General features: G+C 54.0%; 1 protein-coding gene across 1 annotated transcript in view; it reads right to left on the bottom strand.

The window, feature by feature from the left end:
• LOC147092923 (pecanex-like protein 3) overlaps nucleotides 1–19,796 on the bottom strand; it is a 62,797-nt gene extending 43,001 nt beyond the window's left edge. Inside the window, exons 1-8 of the mRNA XM_085975707.1 lie at nucleotides 19,392–19,796; nucleotides 13,970–14,099; nucleotides 13,096–13,265; nucleotides 9,527–9,623; nucleotides 7,579–7,714; nucleotides 6,085–6,245; nucleotides 2,587–2,740; nucleotides 479–511 (exon numbers count right to left, since the gene is read on the bottom strand). Coding sequence (XP_085831833.1) covers nucleotides 479–511; nucleotides 2,587–2,740; nucleotides 6,085–6,245; nucleotides 7,579–7,714; nucleotides 9,527–9,623; nucleotides 13,096–13,265; nucleotides 13,970–14,099; nucleotides 19,392–19,614 — 1,104 coding nt within the window. The 5' untranslated portion in view covers nucleotides 19,615–19,796. The remainder of the gene's footprint in view (nucleotides 1–478; nucleotides 512–2,586; nucleotides 2,741–6,084; nucleotides 6,246–7,578; nucleotides 7,715–9,526; nucleotides 9,624–13,095; nucleotides 13,266–13,969; nucleotides 14,100–19,391) is intronic.
• Between the last annotated feature and the right edge of the window lie 14 nt (nucleotides 19,797–19,810).

Here is a 19,810-nt window from a genome sequence, read left to right as displayed (position 1 = left end):
CCAGGCTCACACTCCCACTGGCGGCAGCGAGGGAGCGCCGCACTGGCGGCACTGAGGGAGCGCCGCACTGGCAGAGGGGCGGCACGGAGGGAGCACCGCACTGTCGGAACTGAGGGAGCGCCGCACTGTCGGAGGGGCGGCACTGAGGGAGCGCCGCACTGGTGGAGGCGCCGTTGTTCCGATAAGACATTAAACTGAGGCCCCCGTCTGCCCTCTGAGGCGGATGTAAAAGATCCCTCGGCCACTATTTCGAAGAAGAGCAGGGTAGTTTGTCCCGGGGCCAATATTTATCCCTCAACCAACATCTAAATGATCATTATCACATTGCTGTTTGCGGGAGCTTGCTGTGCGCAAATTGGCTGCCGCGTTTCCTACTTTACAACAGTGGCTACACTTCTTGGCTGCAAAGCGCTTTGGGACGTCCGGATGTAAGGCGCTATAGAAATGCAAGTTCCTTCTTTGAACTCGCACTACTCACGTGCATCGGAGAGGCTGCATCGGGCTGAACACTCTGAAAAACAGAAACACAGGACAGTAGTTAGAGTGGTTTCAAAAGCCAAATAATCCACATTCCTCCACTTGTGTGTGATTACGGGTAGGTGGTCTGATTGTCGGGGGGGGCGGTGGGTGGAGAATCCGAATTAGGGACAAAAAAAGGGAGAAGGGGGAAATCCCTCAACATCAAGGCAGCATTTGACCGAGTGTGGCATCAAGGAGCCCTAGTAAAACTGAAGTCAGTGGGAATCTGGGGGGCGGGAGGGGGGGGGGGGGGGGCGGCGGGGGAAACTCTCCACTGGCTGGAGTCATACCTAGCACAAAGGAGGATGGTTGTGGTGGTTGAAGGTCAATCATCACAGCCCCAAGACATCGCTGCAGGAGTTCCTCGGGGCAGTGTCCTAGGCCCAACCATCTTCAGCTGCTTCATCAATGACCTTCCCTCCAGCATAAGGTCAGAAATGCGATGTTCGCTGATGACTGCACAGTGTTCAGCGCCATTCACAACTCCTCAGATAATGAAGCAGTCCATGCCCGCCTGCAACAAGACCTGGACGACGTTCAGGCTTGGGCTGATTAAGTGGCAGCTAACATTCACGTCACAAGAGTGCCAGGCAATGACTATCTCCAACAAGCGAGAGTCCAACCACCGCTCCTTGACATTCATCGCCGAATCCCCCATCAACAACATCCTGGGGGTCACCATTGACCAGAAACTTAACTGGACCAGCCACATAAATACTGTGGCAACAAGAGCAGGTCAGAGGCTGGGTATTCTGCGGCGAGTGTCTCACCTCCCGAGTGTAAGGAGTGTGATGGAATACTCTCCACTTGCCTGGATGAGTGCAGCTCCAACACCACCCAAGAAGCTCGACACCATCCAGGACAAAGCAGCCCCGCTTGATCGGCACCCCATCCACCACCTTAAACATTCACTCCCTCCACCACCGGCGCACCGTGGCTGCAGTGTGGACCATCTACAAGATGCACTGCAGCAACTCACCAAGACTTCTTTGGCAGCACCTCCCAAACCCGCGACCTCTTCCACCTAGAAGGACAAGGGCAGCAGGCGCATGGGAACACCACCACCTCCAAGTCACACACACCACCCCGACTTGGGACATATTCCATTCCTTCATCGTCGTTGGGTCAAAATCCTGGAACTCCCTCCCTAACAGCACTGTGGGAGCACCTTCACCACACGGACTACATCAATTATCACTCGGATTGCCCAGTCTTCATGCCCTTCTGGTTAATAAAATTTGCAGGATAGGTTGTGTTTCACCAAATCACTCTCCCCATCGATAAATAGGAGGCAAATAAAACTCTGCTGCCCGTGTCCTAACTCGCACCAAGTCCCACTCACCCATCACTCTGTATTCACTGGCAACGCCTCGATTTTAAAATCCTCATCCTTGTTTTCAAATCCCTCCGTGGCCCTCGCCCCCCTCCCTATCTCTGTAACCTCCTCCAGCCCCACAACCCTCCGAGATCTCTGCGCTCCTCCAATTCTGGCCTCTTGCGCATCCCCCGATTTTAATCGCTCCACCATTGGTGGCCGTGCCTTCAGCCGCTCGGGCCCTGAGCTTTGGAATTCCCTCCCTAAACCTCTCCGCCTCTTCCTCCTTTAAGACGCTCCTTAAAACTGACCTCTTTGACCCAGCTTTTGGTCACCTGTCCCAATATCTCCTTATGTGGCTCGGTGTCAAATTTTGTCTGATAATCGCTCCTGTGAAGCGCCTTGGGACGTTTTACTACGTTAAAGGCACTATATAAATGCAAGTTGTTGTTGAACCTAAATCCCCAAAATCCCTCATCCGTCTTTCGGGTGGGACGTTCAACCGAGGACCCCCGTCTGCCCTCTCGAGTGGATGTAAAAGTCCCCAGGCGACTTATTGGAAGAGGAGCCGGGGGGGGGGGTAGTTCTCCCCGGTGGCTCGGTGTCGGTGAAGCACCACGGGACGTCTTGGCGCTGTACAAAAGGGAAGTTGTCCCGAACTGAAGCTCACCAACGGCACTCGTGCCAGGCGAGGGGGGGGGGGGGGATCGCGGAATCTGGCTCCGCAGCGAACCTCGCACGGTGCACGTTACCTTCAGCAGCGAGTACTGGCAGCTGGCGATGACCAGGCAGAACTGAAACACCCAGATGTCTCGGAAGAAGCCCTCGAGCAGCAGCATGAAGCCCAGGAAAGCGACCAGCGCCGCCAGGCCCACGGCCACCACGTTCTCGCAGGCCTGCCGGTTTCTGCAAGGAACACGGAGAGAGAGAAAGAGACAAGGTTTTATGGCGAGTCGTGGGAGGGGGGAGGAATAAAAAGAGAGAAACAGGGAGGGGTCAGGGTTGAAAGAAGAGCGAGGGGGAGTTCTCCCCGGTGTCCTGGGGCCAATATTTATCCTCCGTCAACATCACTGAAACAGATGATCTGGTCATGATCACATTGCTGTTTGTGGGAGCTTGCTGTGCGCAAACTGGCTGCCGCATTTCCTACATTACAACGGTGACCACACTTCAAAACAAAAAAAGTACTTCATTGGCCGTGAAGCGCTTTGGGATGTCCCCAAGGTCGTGCAAGGGGCTGTAGAATTGCAAGTGTTTTTTTTTTTAGTTCCCGGGACATTGGAAACATAACATAAGAAACAAGAGCAGGAGTAGGCCATTCGGCCCCTCGAGCCTGCTCCGCCATGCAATAAGATCACGGCTGATCATCGACCTCAACTCCACTTCCCCGCCCGATCTCCATATCCCTCGATTCCGCTAGAGTCCAAAAATCTATCGATCTCAGCCTTGAATATACTCAAGGACTCAACATTCACAGCCCTCTGGGGCAGAGAATTCCAAAGATTCACCACCCTCTGAGTGAAGAAATTCCTCCTCATAAGAAATAGGAGCAGGAGTCGGCCATTCGGCCCCTCGAGCCTGCTCCGCCATTTAATGAGATTGTGGCTGATCTGATCTTGGGCTCAGCTCCATTTCCCTGCCCGCTCCCCATAACCCATCACTCACTGTTCAAAAATCTGTCCATCTCCACCTTAAATATATTCAATGACCCGGCCTCCACAGTTCTCTGGGGAAGAGAATTCCACAGATTTATGACCTTCCGAGAGAAGAAATTCTTCCTCATCTCAGTTTTAAAAAGGCGATCCCTTATTCTGAAACTAGAACTACAGGAAACTTTGTGCTATCCGGCACCGAGCTGTTGCTGTTCCCTCAAAACTGCCGGACAAACCAGCGCTAATGTTGAAGCATACGGAGCTTTTGATCTCCGCATCTGGCAACAAACCCTGTTGCTTAGCAACAGCTTCTAAACAGTCGTCCGTACTCTCTCTAGCGTCTCTGCAGCTTAGCAACAGCTTCAGCGAGACCTTGCAGAGCTTGACTGTTGAGAAAAAAGCAACGAAAAGAAAAAATACCGAATGAAACGGCTCCTGATTTTTGCCGGTGGCTCGAGCTTGCCAGACAGTTAGCCTCCGGATAAACCAAAGTTTCCTGCAGATGTAATATCTCCAAATTTGCAGACGAGACAAAGCTGGGTGGGCGTGTGTGCTGTGAGGAGGATGCTGAGAAACTTCAGGATGATTTGGACAGGTTGGGTGATTGGGCAGATGCAATATAACGTGGATAAATGCGAGGTTACCCACTTTGGTGGCAAAAACAGGAAGGCAGATTATTATCTGAATGGCAATAGATTGGGAGAAGGGGAAGTGCAATGAGACCTGGGTGTCCTTGTGCACCAGTCGCTGAAGGTAAGCATGCTGGTGCAGCAGGCGGTTAAGGCGGCAAATGGTATGTTGGCTTTTGTAGCGAGAGGGTTTGAGTACAGGAACAAGGATGTCTTGCTGCAGTTGTACAGGGCCTTGGGGAGACCACACCTTGAGTATTGTGTGCAGTTTTGGTCGCCTTATCTGAGGAACGATGTTCTTGCCATGGAAGGAGTGCAGCGAAGATTCACCAGGCTGATACCTGGGATGGCAGGAATGACGTATGAGGAGGGATTGGATCGATTGGGCTTGTACTCGCTGGAGTTTAGAAGAATAAGAGGGGATCTCATCGAAACTTATAAAATTCTAACAGGACTAGACGCTGGAAGGATGTTCCCGATGGTCGGGGAGTCCAGAACCAGGGGTCACAGTCTAAGGATAAGGGGTAGGCCATTTAGGACTGAAATGAGGAGCAATTTCTTCACCCAGAGAGTGGTGAACCTGTGGAATTCTCTACCACAGAAGGCAGTGGAGGCCAATTCATTAAATATATTCAAGAAGGAGTTGGATATATTTCTCAAGGCTAAAGGGATCAAGGGGTATGGAGAGAAAGCAGGGACAGGGTACTGAATTTGGACGATCAGCCATGACCGCATTGAATGGCGGAGCAGGCTCGAGGGGCCGAATGGCCTACTCCTGCTCCTATCTTCTATGTTTCTATGAAACTATGTCCCAGAGTTCTAGATTTCCCCACGAGGGGAAACATCCTCTCTGCATCTACCTTGTCGAGCCCCCTCAGTATCTGATATGTTTCAATAAGATCACCTCATTTCTACAGCGCATTTCACTACCTCAGGACGTCCCAAAGCGCTTCAGAGCCAATGCAGTACCTTCGAATTGTAGTCACAGTCAGATCTGGTTTTTATTACAATAGCAAAATACTGCGGATGCTGGAAATCTGAAACAACAGAAAATGCTGGAAATACTCAGCAGGCCAGGCAACATCCGTGGAGAGAGAAACAGAGTTAACGTTTCGGGTCCGGGACCCTTCATCAGAACTGGAAAAGGCTGGAGAGGTAACAGATATTAAGCAGATGCAGAGCAAGGGGGGGGGCGGGTGGCGGTTAGGAGGGGAGGAAGGAATTGAAAGAACATCCTGTACTTTTGCAAGAGGCAGGAAAGATAAAATGTTGCAAATGGGAATGGCAAAAATCATACTGAATGAAAAATGGGGGCAGGTGTTATAGTCTGAAATTGTTGAACTCGATGTTGAGCTGTAAAGTGCCCAATCGAAAGATGAGGTGCTGTTCCTCGAGCTTACGTTGGAACAATGTAATAGGTTGAGGACAGAGAGATCAGAGTGGGAGTGACGCGGAGAATTAAAGTGACAGGCGACCGGAAGCTCGGGGTCATCCTTACGGACTGAACAGAGGTGTTCCGCAAAGCGGTCGCCCAATCTGCGTTTGGTCTCCCCAATGTAGAGGAGACCGCATCGTGAGCAGCGAATACAGTACTTCTTGCAATTTAGTACACTGTATACTGAAACAGTAACTCTGTTTCTCTCTCTACGGATGCTGCCTGGCCTGCTGAGTGTTTCCAGCATTTGCTGTTGTTATTTCTGGTTTTTATTACATGGGATTCGCACTGGTGCTTTGGGGGAAATCGAATTCCTTAATTCCGTCTGGGATAACCAGCGGATACTAAAGGAAGGGGACAGCCCGCCTGCCATTTTAAGTCACGGCCACTGGCTCAACAGTGGGAATATAAGCCACTGGGGCCCCAACTTTCTCAAATGTCGCTTCAAAAGGCACTTGGAAAGGTTCCGACGTATCTCCCGAGGGGTTTTTCCCAGTCCTCCCCCACACCCGCCCCCCCGCCCTCGCACCGAACCTGTCCAGTAAGGCCAGCAAGGCCAGTCGGTCGTAGCGGATCCGCATCCACTTCCAGGGCAGCAGCCAGAACTTGTAGTACTGCTTGTTTCGGCTCTTCTCCTCGATCATGAGCGTGTTCTCCTGGGACTCATGGAAAGATTCCTGATCCAGAAAATCCAACTGGGAATTTTAGAGAGAGAGAGAAAACAAAACAGGAGAAGCGGAGATTACTCGACGTGCTGCTGTTTGAATGTAGCATATGACCTGGGAGCGAGACGAGAAAGAGAGAGACAGACATCCAGTGGCACACCTCCAACCAATCCCATCCGACAGCCTGGGCCAAAAGGGTTAAGTTACGAGGACAGGTTGCACAGACTGGGCTTGTATTCCCTCGAGTTTAGAAGATTAAGGGGTGATCTAATCGAGGTGTTTAAGATTAAAGGATTCAATAGGGTAGAGAGAGAGAACATAAGAAATAGGAGCCGGAATAGGCCACTTGGCCCCTCGAGCCTGCTCCGCCATTCAATAAGATCATGGCTGATCTTGGGGCTCAAAGACACTTCCCCGCCCGCTCCCCATAACCCTTCACTCCCTTATCTTACAAAAATCTGTCTAATGTATTCAATGACCCAGCCTCCACGGCTCTCTGGGGCAGAGAATTCCACAGATTCACGACCCTCAGAGAAGAAATTCCTCCCCATCTCAGTTCTAAAAGGGCGGCCCTTTATTCTGAAACTGTGCCCCCGAGTTCTAGATTTCCCCACGAGGAGAAACATCCTCTCTGCATCTACCTTGTCGAGCCCCCTCAGTATCTTATATGTTTCAATAAGATCGCCTCTCATTCTTCTAAATTCCAATCAGTATAGGCCCAACCTGCTCAACCTTTCTTCATAAGTCAACCCCCTCATCTCTGGAATCAACCTAGTGAACCGTCTCTGAACTGCCTCCAATGCAAGTATATCCTTCCTTCAATAAGGAGACCAAAACTGTACGCAGTACTCCAGGTGTGGTCTCGCCAACACCCTGTACAGTTGTAGCAGGACTTCCCTGCTTTTATACTCCAACCCCCTTGCAATAAAGGCTGACACTCCATTTGCCTTTTTGATTACTTGCTGTACCTGCATGCTAACTTTTTCATGCACAAGGACCCCCAGGTCCCTCTGAACTGTAGCATTTTATAATCTCTCTCCATTTAAATGAATTGTAGTCACAGTGACCAAACAAGTCAGATCTGGTTTTTATTGCATGGGATTCGCACTGGTGCTTTGGAGGGGAAAAAAAAATAAAAAAAATATCGAACTCCTTAATTCCGTCTGGGATAACCAGCGGATATTAAAAGGAAGGGACAGCCCGCCTTCCCTTTTAAGTCACGGCCAATGGCTCAACAGTGGAAATATAAGCCACTGAGGCCCCAACTCAGTTACTATTTCCTCTGATGGACCTCGGCGAACGACACACTGAGAGGGGGAAGGAGGAAAAAAAGAGGCTATTTAACTGGGGTTACCGTTGTTACCTCAGGAATTTCCAACGGCACCCTACGGACCTGCATTCCCTGGAGTACCACCGGCCGGGGCTGAAGGAGCGACATCGCTGGCATCCCCTCCGGAACGTCGGCAGAGGTGAAGCTGGAAGAGTGCGATTGATGATCCCTAGATTCCCCAAAAAAAGGAAGGAGATAAAAATAATTGAAAATCGCAATTAACGTTCCACGGATCATTGGATGTACAAACGGTGTCAGAATGTTACGTTCCTTAAATCAGTGGATGGCAGCCGTGTGTTGTGGGGGAATAAATGGAACTTTTCCTGCTCCCTGCGCATCTCCCGTTCAACACGAGCCAGATAGGAGGGGTAAACCCGGCACTAAGCTCTTGGTCTACAGAGCAGCAGTGATACCCGCCCTGCTGTATGCCTCAGAAACATGGACCATGTACAGCAGGCACCTCAAAGTACTGGAGAGGTACCACCAACGCTGCCTCCGCAAGATCCTGCAAATCCATTGGCAGGATAGGTGCACCAACGTCAGTGTTCTCGCTCAGTCCAGCATCGAAGCTTTGACCATGCTCGATCAGCTCCGATGGACGGGTCACATTATCTGCATGCCCGATACGAGACTCCCACAATATGCGCTCTACTCGGAGCTCCGACACGGCAGGAGAGCCCCAGGTGGGCAGAGGAAACGCTTCAAGGACACCCTCAAAGCCTCCTTGAAAAAGTGTAACATCCCCACCGACACCTGGGAATCCCTGGCCCAAGACCGCACAAAGTGGAGGAGAAGCATCCAGGAAGGCGCTGAACACCTCGAGTCTCTTCGCCGGGAGCAAGCGGAAGCCAAGCGCAGGCAGCGCAAGGAGCGCACGTCAACCCAAGCACCCCACCCACCCGCCCCTTCAACCACCGTCTGCCCCACCTGTGACAGAGACTGTAGGTCCCGCATTGGACTCATCAGTCACCTGAGAACTCATTTTTAATGTGGAAGCAAGTCATCCTCGGTTCCGAGGGACTGCCTAAGAAGAAGAAAAGAAGAAACTCCCTCTGCTCGAACCCAACAACCTGGCGAAGTAATCCAAGCTGTGACTCAGTCGGTAGCACTCTCCCCTTGGGAGTTAGAAGGTCGTGGGTTCGAGTTGCACTCCGGAGACTTGAGCCCCAACCACAACCCAGGCCAACACTCCCGGTGCCAGTGCTGAGGTGGGTGCGGGGGGCGGGGGGGGGGGGGGGGGGGGGGGGAGGCGGAGCGCGCCGCGCTGTCGAAGGGTGCCGCTCATCGGGATGAGAGGTTAAACCAGGGCCCCGGTCTGCCTCCACAGGTGGATGTTAAAAGATACCCATGGCCATTGGATGAGGAGCGAAGGAACTCGCCCGGGTCCTGGACTAACAGATCATCCTCACCTATGTGGGATTTTGCAGTGCGTCTGCCTCCACAACAAGTAGCACACTGGCTGTGAAGCGCTTTGGGACGCTGTATAAAATGTGAGGGCTTTCTTTCCGAGCACGTAGCAAGTGCTGTAGCGTATGACATGAATCAAGTCATTCATGAAAAACGGACTTATGAAATAATACTGAGCGGCCTGCGGGTGGCGCTGTCCAGGGAGAGTATAAATACTCAGGCACGGGCCCAGCTTGCGCAGGACATTCTTAACAGGAACTAGTGAAGGACACAACTAGACCTCCATGTTGTAAAACAGTTGATTAAAGCTTTGTTTAACGCTTAGACCACATGCCTAGTAGTTTTCTTACATCAGGGTACACGGGCAACGTTCCCCCGCTAAGCTGCGCAACAATCTGAACGGTCCCGCGCAGGCTGCTCACCAGCTTCTCTGCTGTAAACGCCACGCCTGTGCGGAAAGTTAAAGGGACCGCGCACTGAAGGAAACAGGCCGGGCAGAACAAAGCGCCGCTAACAGGTGGGGGGGGGGGGGGTGGGGGGGGGCAATTGGACGCAGGCGCCTGGGTTAACTTGCCATGCGTTGTTGGAGAGGTGTTCCAGGCTCACTTGCTGCCCCACTGGATTCTCGTAGCCTCCTCCCGTCGGGCCAAAGGTGTAAGACCTGCGGACCCCTGGGGGGGGGGGGGTGGAAAAGTGAAACGGCACAGTCAGTAAACACAGCGGCAAAGGAAAAGGGTCAGTCGTTAAGTGGGAGTTCAAGACTGAGCTAAAATCTGGCAGTCCGGGTGTTTATAGACTTGCTTGTAAAAAAACGGCAGAGCTGTAAAACAAACAGCGACCCACTTCACCTGATATAGGAACAGGAGGAGGCCATTCAGCCCCTCCAGCCTGTTCCGCCCACTCAATTAGATCACGGCTGATCTACATCTCAATTCCGTTTATCTGCCTCGCTACCGCTCAACTTGTTCCCTTTATCCCATCAGCACTTTTTCAGAATTGACTCGTTGTTACTTGTGCAATGAGATGGAAGTTGCGATAATCTAGAACTCATTGAGTGTACACCCTCAGTGATTTTTGATGAGGGTAGAGTTCTCCCTCACCGCACGCTCCTCTCTCAACCCCCGCCCCCCCAACTCGTGCTGGGGCGGGTACAGCCCCGCAGACAGCAGCAGAACTCCGTTAGCACACCCAAGCCGCTGTCTTTCACATGCGGAGTCTAGGCACCAAACTGCAACAGGCTATTCAGCTGCAGGAGATGTCACAGTCAAGCCAAATCCTGCCCTTGGTCAAGGTAAGCACTTACCCACCCCCATAGCTTGCGGGGATGGTGGGGGGGGCAGGGGGGGAAACAGTAATTTTTATAAGGATGATACCAAAATTGAGAGGTTATACCCATCAGGAAAGGCTGAACAAGCTGGGGCTCTTTTCTCTGGAAAAGTGAAGGCTGAGGGTTGATCGGATAGAGGTCTTTAAGATTATGAAAGGGTAGACGTAGAGAAGATGTTTCCACTTGTGGGGGAGACCAGAACTAGGGGCCATCAATATAAGATCGTCACTAATAAATCCAATCGGGAATTCAGGAGAAACTTCTTTACCCAGAGAGTGGTGAGAATGTGGAACTCGCTCCCACAGGGAGTGGTTGAGGCGAATAGCACAGGTGCAGTTAATGGGAGGCTAGATAAGCACATGTTGGAGAAAGGAATACAGGAAACTTTGTGCTATCCGGCACCGACGGGACCGAACTGCTGCTGTACACTCCAAACTGCCGTACACTCCAGAGCTAATGTTGAAACATACGGAGGTTTTCATCTCCGTATGAATCAACAAACCCTGTTGCTTACAGCCTCTAAACAGTCGGCAAGTGTCTCTGTAGCGTCTCCAGCTGAAGCTGTTGCTTAGCTACAGACCTTGCAGAGCTTGACTGTTCAAAAAAAGCAACGAAAAGAATAAAAAACGGCTCCTGATTTTTGCCGGTGGCTCCAGCTTGCCGGACGGTTCGCCTCCGGATAACTCAAAGTTTCCTGTGGAAGGTTATGCTGATAAGGTGGGAGGAGGCTTGTGTGGAGCATAAACACCAGCATGGACCCGTTGAGGCAAATGGCCCGTTTCTGTGCTGCACATTCTATGTAGCGGGAAGCCGAATAGATTTATCCCTTTTCCTAGTCGGGGGTACTGAGGCCAAGTGTCACATGAAGGTTCTTAAAAAAAAACACACACAAATACACGCCACACTACAATTGTAAGACACTGCAAAGGCTGACAGAAAAAGCACACAGAAGCAAACAAGAGTTTGAAGAGGCGGATGCTGATAAAGGCATGCCACGTTACAGGAGTGGGGTTAATTCCATTGCCCCAAACACCAGGAGCTGCGGCATGTCTCCAGAGGGTGGCGGGGGGAGGGAGGGGGAAGAGAGATGCAGTGGGACCCGCGGAGGACACAGAAATGCCGAGGGAGCTCCGAGCCTCGAGTGGGCTCAAAGAGGCACGGCTGCTCAACGCACCAGAAGCCTGCAAAGTTTGGCGAGCCAGCCGGGTGAGCAGCTGGAGAGCTCCCCTCCCCGAGTCAAACGTGCCTGTTTAATCTGCGAACACATGTTGTGATTTAGGAGTCAAGACACCCACAGCACCGAGAACAGACCTCGACCAGCCTTCCTGGCTGGCGGGACTGAAACCGGGCACACCGTAGAGCGGGAAATTTCGGACCACGCCTCCTCGGGCTGGATGGTCGGGAGCGAGCGGCCCCCACCCCCCCGCATACAAATGGCCACGAAGCACGGTCCGCGCGAGCTTGACCGTTCTCGGGTCAGAGTTCACCTGGTTGGCGAGAGGAGGAAAATCCGTGATCACTAAACACACCAACGGGGGTGGGGGGGGGGGGGGGGCGGGGGCGGGTTCCAGAGTCACGTCCTCTCTAGTTAACTCCAGCTTCACTCCGAAGTACAACTACAGCAAGGGGCGGGTGAATGAGGGTGGGGTGGGGTGGGTGGAGGGAAGGAAGGGTGTTTCACAGGCAGGTTCACACTCACCTCTTCCCCCCAGAGTGGAATCCAATCCGGATTCGTTCTGGAGCAAAATGCAGAGTGTAAATATAGCCAACTGCAGACCTGTGTTGGACAAACATTACAAAAAGGGGGGTCAAAGATCAGAGACTCCAATAATAACAGACTAGTGCTAACCACCCGCCCCCTTGTCCATCTGTAGCTCGACAAACTGATCCAAGGAGACCCAGGAGAACATGGACGATCAAAAAACACCCCGAGGGAAGAGGGGCTAAGGGGCTCCTCCCTGCAGGTTAACAGGTCACCAATCCCTGGTTGGCCATCAGCAACATCTATTAACATATGGCTGAGTGCAACCCGTCCGAGAGGGCAGGTGGGGGCCTCGGTTTATATATTGGTCCAGGACACCGGGGAGAACTCCCCTGCTCTTTGAAGTAGTGCCATGGGATCTTTCACGTCCAATGTCTCATCTGAAAAACGGCCCCTCCGACAGTGCGGCGCTCCCTCAGTACTGCCCCTCCGACAGTGCGGCGCTCCCTCAGTACCGCCCCTCCGACAGTGCGGCGCTCCCTCAGTACCGCCCCTCCGACAGTGCGGCGCTCCCTCAGCACTGCCCCCCCGACAGTGTGGCGCGCCCTCAGTACTGCCCCCCCGACAGTGTGGCGTTCCCTCAGCACTGCCCCTCGGACAGGGCAGCGCTCCCTCGATACTGCACTGGATTACACGCCCGTGTATCTGCAGTCAGGGCCGAGAGGGTTCAATGTCTCATCTGAAAAAAGGCACCTCAGACAGTGCGGCGCTCCCGCAGTACCGCCCCTCCGACAGTGCGGCGCTCCCTCAGTACTGCCTCTCGAATCAACGACCTTCCGAGTCAGAGGGGCTAGGGATACCAACTGAGACACATTAAGGAACTGGGCGAGGATAGAGTCAAGCGTGGAGAAGTTGTGGGATTGGGGCAGGGGAGGGGAAGGAGACACAGACCACTCTGTGGCCATCAACAGTTACCTGGAGAGCGAAGAGGCTGAGAAACGGACAAGTTAATTGAAACACTCAGCCGCTTTAAGCGTTAAGAACCAGCCGTCGTGGTTGGGCTCGAAGCCACTAACTGGAGCAAGCGCTACGTCCATCGGTCAAGCACGCTTACCCGCTTCGTCGTAGAAGTAGTGAACTGCTCCCTCCGAGGTGTCGTCAAAGTTGGAAGCCTCGTGCACGGGTCCCCGGGGCAGCAGCAGCGAACTGGCGAACTGCAGGGCCGCCGGTAGTGCGTGCGTCCGCGACTGGGAGGCTGCCCGGTTCCGCTGGATGTCCTGCAGGCTGCAAGGGGGAGGAGGATTCGGCACAACGTCAGACAGTGAGGGGTCGCAACAACACAGCGCCTTCTGACATCAAGCCGCAGAAAGGAGATATTAGGAGTGGGCAAAAACTTGGTGAAAGAGATGGGTTTTAAGGAGCGTCTTAAAAGGAGGAGAGGGGTTTAGGGAGGGAATTCCAGAGCTTAGGGCCCAGATGGCTGAAGGCCCGTGCTGTACCTGCCCTGGGAGTGTTTGGCGGGACAGTATAGAGGGAGTTTTACTCTGTATCAAACCCGCGCTGTACCTGCCCTGGGAGTGTTTGATGGGACAGTGTAGAGGGAGCTTTACTCTGTATCTAACCCGTGCTGTACCTGCCCTGGGAGTGTTTGATGGGACAGTGTAGAGGTGGCGTTACTCAGTATCTAACCGTGCTGTACCTGCCCTGGGAGTGTTTGATGGGACAGTGTAGAGGTGGCGTTACTCAGTATCTAACCGTGCTGTACCTGCCCTGGGAGTGTAGAGGGAGCTTTACTCTGTATCTAACCCGTGCTGTACCTGTCCTGGGAGTGTGTCAATATTTTCACAGGGGTCCTCGTGAGCATGCTATTATTCACAGGGGCTCCTCTACACATGCAATACTGAACAGACCCATTCTGCGGCAACGCTCTCCACACCATACCACTGTAACAGCAGCCCCTTTCCCTGCGCTATTGTGTGGTACAGTACCTTGGCGGGGAGCCCATGATGGAGGGTGGCGGCGTTGGGTTGCTGCCCGCGTTGTGCCGTCGCCTCATCGCCTGCGTCCTCTTCACGCTGCTGCTGAGCTCCCGCTTCCCCGCATCGTCGGTGGCCGGAGCTGGGAGGGAAGGACGTTGAATGAAAAACGCAGCGAGCGTCACAAACAGCAATTATACAGAAATAACAACAGAAAATGCTGGAACTACTCAGCAGGCCAGGCAGCATCCGTGGAGAGAGAAACAGAGTTAACGTTTCGGGTCTGGGACCCTTCATCAGAACTGGAAAAAGCTGGAGATGTAACAGATATTAAGCAGGTGCAGAGACAGGGGGGGTGGGGTTAGGAGGGGAGGAAGGAATTGAAAGAACATCCTGTACTTTTGTAAGAGGCAGGAAAGATAAAATGTTGCAAATGGGACTGACAAAAATCATACAACATGAAAAGTTGGCCAGGAGTCTTCCGCCCGCACAGTTGCCCCTTTCTCCTGCTTTCTAAATTCTTGTTCTACTTGGACCCCTCCCCCTAGCCTCTTATCCTCTCTAGATCTTTTCATTGCTAACTGCCGACGTGACATCGGCCGTCTCCATTTCTCTGCTCCCCTCTCACTCCAACCTACCTCCCTCTGAACTTGCAGCACTCCGTCCTCTCCGATCCAACCCTAACATCATCATTAAACCTGCTGACAAGGGTGGTGCGGTTGTTGTTTGGCGAACCAACCTCTACCGTGCGGAAGCTGAACGCCAGCTCTCCAACACCTCTTCCTACCTCCGCCTGGACCATGACCCCACTAGCAAACATCAAGCCATTGTTTCCAAGACTGTCAGTGACCTCATCTCCTCTGGAGATCTTCCCTCCATGGCTGCCAACCTCATAATCCCCCAACCCCGCACAGCCCGCTTCTACCTCCTTCCCAAGATCCACCAACAGGACTGCCCTGGTAGACCCATCGTTTCAGCCTGTTCTTGCCCCACTGAACTTATCTCTTCCTATCGCGACTCTACTTTTTCTCCCCTTGTCCAGTCTCTTCCCACCTACATTCGTGACTCTTCCGACGCCCTCCGTCACTTTAACAGTTTCCAGTTTCCTGGCCCCAACCGTCTCCTTTTCACCATGGACGTCCAATCCCTCTACACCTCCATCCTCCACCAGGACGGCCTGAAGGCACTCCGCTTCTTCCTTGAACAGAGGCCCAACCAGTCCCCATCCACCACCACCCTCCTCCGCCTGGCTGAACTTGTTCTCACATTGAACAACTTCTCCTTTAACTCCACTCACTTCCTCCAAATTAAAGGTGTTGCTATGGGAACCCGCATGGGCCCTAGCTATGCCTGCCTGTTCATGGGAAATGTGGAACATTCTTTGTTCCAGTCCTACTCAGGTCCCCTCCCTCACCTCTTTTTCCGATACATCGATGATTGTATCGGTGCCGTTTCCTGCTCTCGCCCTGAACTGGATAAGTTCATTCACTTTACTTCCAATTTCCACCCTTCCCTCACCTTCACATGGTCCATCTCCGACTCTTCCCTTCCCTTCCTTGACTTCTCCGTCTCCATTTCTGGCGATCGGCTTTCAACAAACATCCACTACAAGCCCACTGACTCCCACAGCTACCTGGACTACACTTCCTCCCACCCCGCTTCCTGTAAGGACTCTATTCCATTCTCCCAGTTTCTCCGTCTCCGCCGCGTCTGTTCTGACGATGCCACCTTCCATACTAGTGCTTCTGACATGTCTTCCTTTTTCCTCAACCGAGGATTCCCCTCTACCGTGGTTGACACGGCCCTCGACCGTGTCCGTTCTATTTCCCGCACTTCTGCTCTCACCCCTGCCCCTCCCTCCCAGAACCACGATAGGGTTCCCCTTGTCCTCACCTTTCACCCCACCAGCCTCCACATTCAACGGATCATCCTCCGCCATTTCCAACGTGATCCCACCACCAAACACATCTTCCCCTCACCTCCCCTTTCAGCATTCCGAAGGGACCGCTCCCTCCGCGACACCCTGGTCCACTCCTCAATCACCCCCAACAGCCCTGCTCCTTCACCTGGCACCTTCCCGTGCAAGCGCAGGAGATGCAACACATGCCCTTTTACCTCCTCCCTTCCCACTGTCCAGGGCCCCAAACACCCCTTCCAGGTGAAACAGTGATTTACTTGTACTTCTTGCAATTTAGTATACTGTATTCGCTGCTCACGATGCGGTCACCTCTACATTGGGGAGACCAAACACAGATTGGGCGACCGCTTTGCGGAACACCTCCGTTCAGTCCGTAAGGGTGACCCTGAGCTTCCGGTCGCCTGTCACTTTAATTCACCGCTTCACTCCCACTCTGATCTCTCTGTCCTCGGCCTATTGCACTGTTCCAATGAAGCTCAACGTAAGCTCGAGGAACAGCACCTCATCTTTCGATTGGGCACTTTACAGCCTGCCGGACTCAACATCGAGTTCAACAATTTCAGATAATAATCCCTGCCCCCATTTTTCATGCTGTATGATTTTTGCCATTCCCATTTGCAACATTTTATCTTTCCTGCCTCTTACAAAGGTACAGGATGTTCTTTCTATTCCTTCCTCCCCTCCTAACCACCGCCCCCCCTGTCTCTGCACCTGCTTAATATCTGTTACATCTCCAGCTTTTTCCAGTTCTGATGAAGGGTCCCAGACCTGAAACGTTAACTCTGTTTCTCTCTCCACAGATGCTGCCTGGCCTGTTGAGTATTTCCAGCATTTTCTGTTATTTCAGATTTCCAGCATCCGCAGTATTTTGCTATTGTAGCAATTATACAGAACCTTTTTAAGCAACTCCCCCCACCCTAAAGCTCCATGGGATCTTTTAACTGTCAGAGGGCCGACAGGGCCACAGCTTAACGTCTCAACTGAAAGATACTGACAGTGCAGCGCTCCCTCAGTACCGCCCCTCCGACAGTGCGGCGCTCCCTCAGTACCGCCCCTCCGACAGTGCGGCGCTCCCGCAGTACCGCCCCTCCGACAGTGCGGCGCTCCCTCAGTACCGCCCCTCCGACAGTGCGGCGCTCCCTCAGTACTGCCCCGCCGACAGTGCAGCACGCTCTCAGTACTGCCCCGCCGACAGTGCAGCGCTCCCTCAGTACCGCCCCTCCGACAGTGCGGCGCTCCCACATCACCGCCCCTCCGACAGTGCAGCACGCTCTCAGTACTGCCCCTCCGACAGTGCAGCGCTCCCTCAGTACCGCCCCTCCGACAGTGCGGCGCTCCCACATCACCGCCCCTCCGACAGTGCGGCGCTCCCTCAGTACCGCCCCTCCGACAGTGCGGCGCTCCCACATCACCGCCCCTCCGACAGTGTGGCGCTCCCTCAGTACCGCCCCTCCGACAGTGTGGCGCTCCCTCAGTACCGCCCCTCCGACAGTGCGGCGCTCCCACATCACCGCCCCTCCGACAGTGCGGCGCTCCCACATCACCGCCCCTCCGACAGTGTGGCGCTCCCTCAGTACCGCCCCTCCGACAGTGCGGCGCTCCCACATCACCACCCCTCCGACAGTGTGGCGCTCCCTCAGTTCTGCACTGAAATGTAAGCCTGGATTTTTGTGCTCAAATCTCTGGAGTGGGACTTGAACCCACGGCCTTCTGACTCAGAGGGGAGAGTGAGACCGACTGAGCCAAACAGTCACCGTGTAGAAGTGTGCAAAGAATGACTGCACACCACACAGACAGACTGAACAAAATATCCGGGATGCTCAACGGGTTTAAAAACCCCAGGTTATCCAAACTGACTAGCATTTCCAACCACAGGCAGTGAAAAGGTCTCCAGCCAACACTTCAACAGATGCAGAAATGTGACGATCGACAGCAGAAGGCACGGGATAATCCCGGCAGGGGGAGGAGGGGAGACAGAGAGTTTCTGTTATTATCTTTGCAGTGAGATCCTGTGCATGATGCAGATCTCAGGGATACTCCATCAGCAGATCACAATGCTCCTTGACCCTGCAGCTCAAAAAGCCCCACATCAGGAGCGCACGGCACTATAGAGATAGTACACCCTGAGCTTCCTGTTCATTCTATCGCACGCCAGGCTGATCTCTCCCACCCGGTGCTTCGTGTCTCTCTCACTCACACACTCACTTCAACACATCCCTGTTTATTTCTCTCACCCGGTACTGCCCTCTCCCCGGTGATGCCCTCTCTCTCACACCTGGTGCTGCTCTCGCTCTCTATCTATCCATCTCTCACAGTCTCTAGCCCTCTCACACCTGGTGCTGCCCTCTCTCTTTCTCTCTAACCCTCACACCTGGTGCTGCCCTCTCTCTTTCTATCCGTGTCAGCTGTGGCTCAGTTGGTAGCACACTCGCCTCCGAGTCAGAAGGTTGTGGGTTCAACTCCCACTCCAGGGACTTGTGCACATACATTTAGGCTGACACTCCAGTACAGAACTGAGGGAGCGCTGCACTGTCGGAGGAGCAGTACTGAGGGAGTGCCGCACTGTAGGAGGGGCAGTACTGAGGGAGCACCGCACTGTCGGAGGAGTGGTACTGAGGGAGCGCTGCACTGTCGGAGGTGCCGTCTTTCGGATGAGATGTTAAACCGAGGCCCCATCTGCTCTCAGGTGGACGTAAAAGATCCCACGCCCACTATTTCGAAGAAGAGCAGGGGGAGTTCTCCCCGGTGTCCTGGGGCCAATATTTATCCCTCAATCAACATCATAAAAACAGATTAACTGGTCATTATCACATTGCTGTTTGTGGGACCTTGCTGTGCGCAAATTGGCTGCTGCGTTTCCCACATTACAACAGTGACTACACTTCAAAAGTACTTCATTGGCTGTAAAGCGCTTGGTGGTCGTGAGAGGCGCTATATAAATGCAAGTCTGTCTGTCTCTCTTGCTCGCTCTCTCTCTCTGTACCTCACACCCGGTGCTGCCCCCTCTCAATCTCACCCGGTGCTGCCCCCTCTCAATCTCACCCGGTGCTGCCCCCTCTCAATCTCACCCGGTGCTGCCCCCTCTCAATCTCACCCGGTGCTGCCCCCTCTCAATCTCACCCGGTGCTGCCCCCTCTCAATCTCACCCGGTGCTGCCCCCTCTCAATCTCACCCGGTGCTGCCCCCTCTCAACCTCACCCGGTGCTGCGCGCTCTCTCTCTCACACACACACGTTTGCTGTCCCCTCTCGGTGCTGCGCTCTCTCTCTCACCTGGTGCTGCGCTCTCTCGCTCCCAGTGCTGTCCCCTCTGTCTCTATCCCTCTCTTGCTGTCGGTGCTGGCCCCTCTCTATCCCTCTCTGCCCAGTCCATCCCCCTCTCTTCGGCCCAGTCCATCCCCCTCTCTTACCAAGTGCCTCTCTCTCTCTCTCTCCTGGTGCTGCTCTCTGCCACTTCACCCCTTCCCCGTTTATCAATGTAAAGAGGTTTAATCTGTGCGACCCGACCCTTGACCCACCTCCTCCGACCGCCCCCTCGTCGGTGAGGTCAGCGGCCCAGCCGGCCGGACTGACTGACTGGCTCCACGAACTGCCGACGGACTCCAGCCGCCGCGCAAAGCGGTCCCGCCCCCGCAGCTCGCCCTCCCGGGCCTCCAGGTCCGACTTGGAGGCGGTCAGCGTGCGGGCACTGCCCGCCCCGGCGCCCTCGGCCGCGTGCCCGCCTCCGCCCCCACCGTCCATGCTCAGCACCCGGGCGTGCGTCTTGGCGCCGGCCGGGCCGGGCAGGGGCTGGGCGGGGACGGCGACAGCGGGCTCCGACTCGGAGCGGGCCGGGCGCCGCCCCCCGCGCCGGCTCTTGCGCCGCAAGGCGTCGGGCGAGGAGCAGGACTGCGAGGTGGCGCTGGAGGAGCTGGAGGAGCTGCTGTAGTTGGGCTGC

The sequence above is a fragment of the Somniosus microcephalus genome, unplaced genomic scaffold (assembly GCF_052327205.1).
Source record: "Somniosus microcephalus isolate GS21.2 unplaced genomic scaffold, FLI_Smic_1.0 unresolved_chr2, whole genome shotgun sequence".
Taxonomy (NCBI): domain Eukaryota; kingdom Metazoa; phylum Chordata; class Chondrichthyes; order Squaliformes; family Somniosidae; genus Somniosus; species Somniosus microcephalus.
The sequence above is the reverse complement of the archived record's forward strand: the minus strand, read 5'-3'. Positions and strand labels throughout refer to the sequence as shown.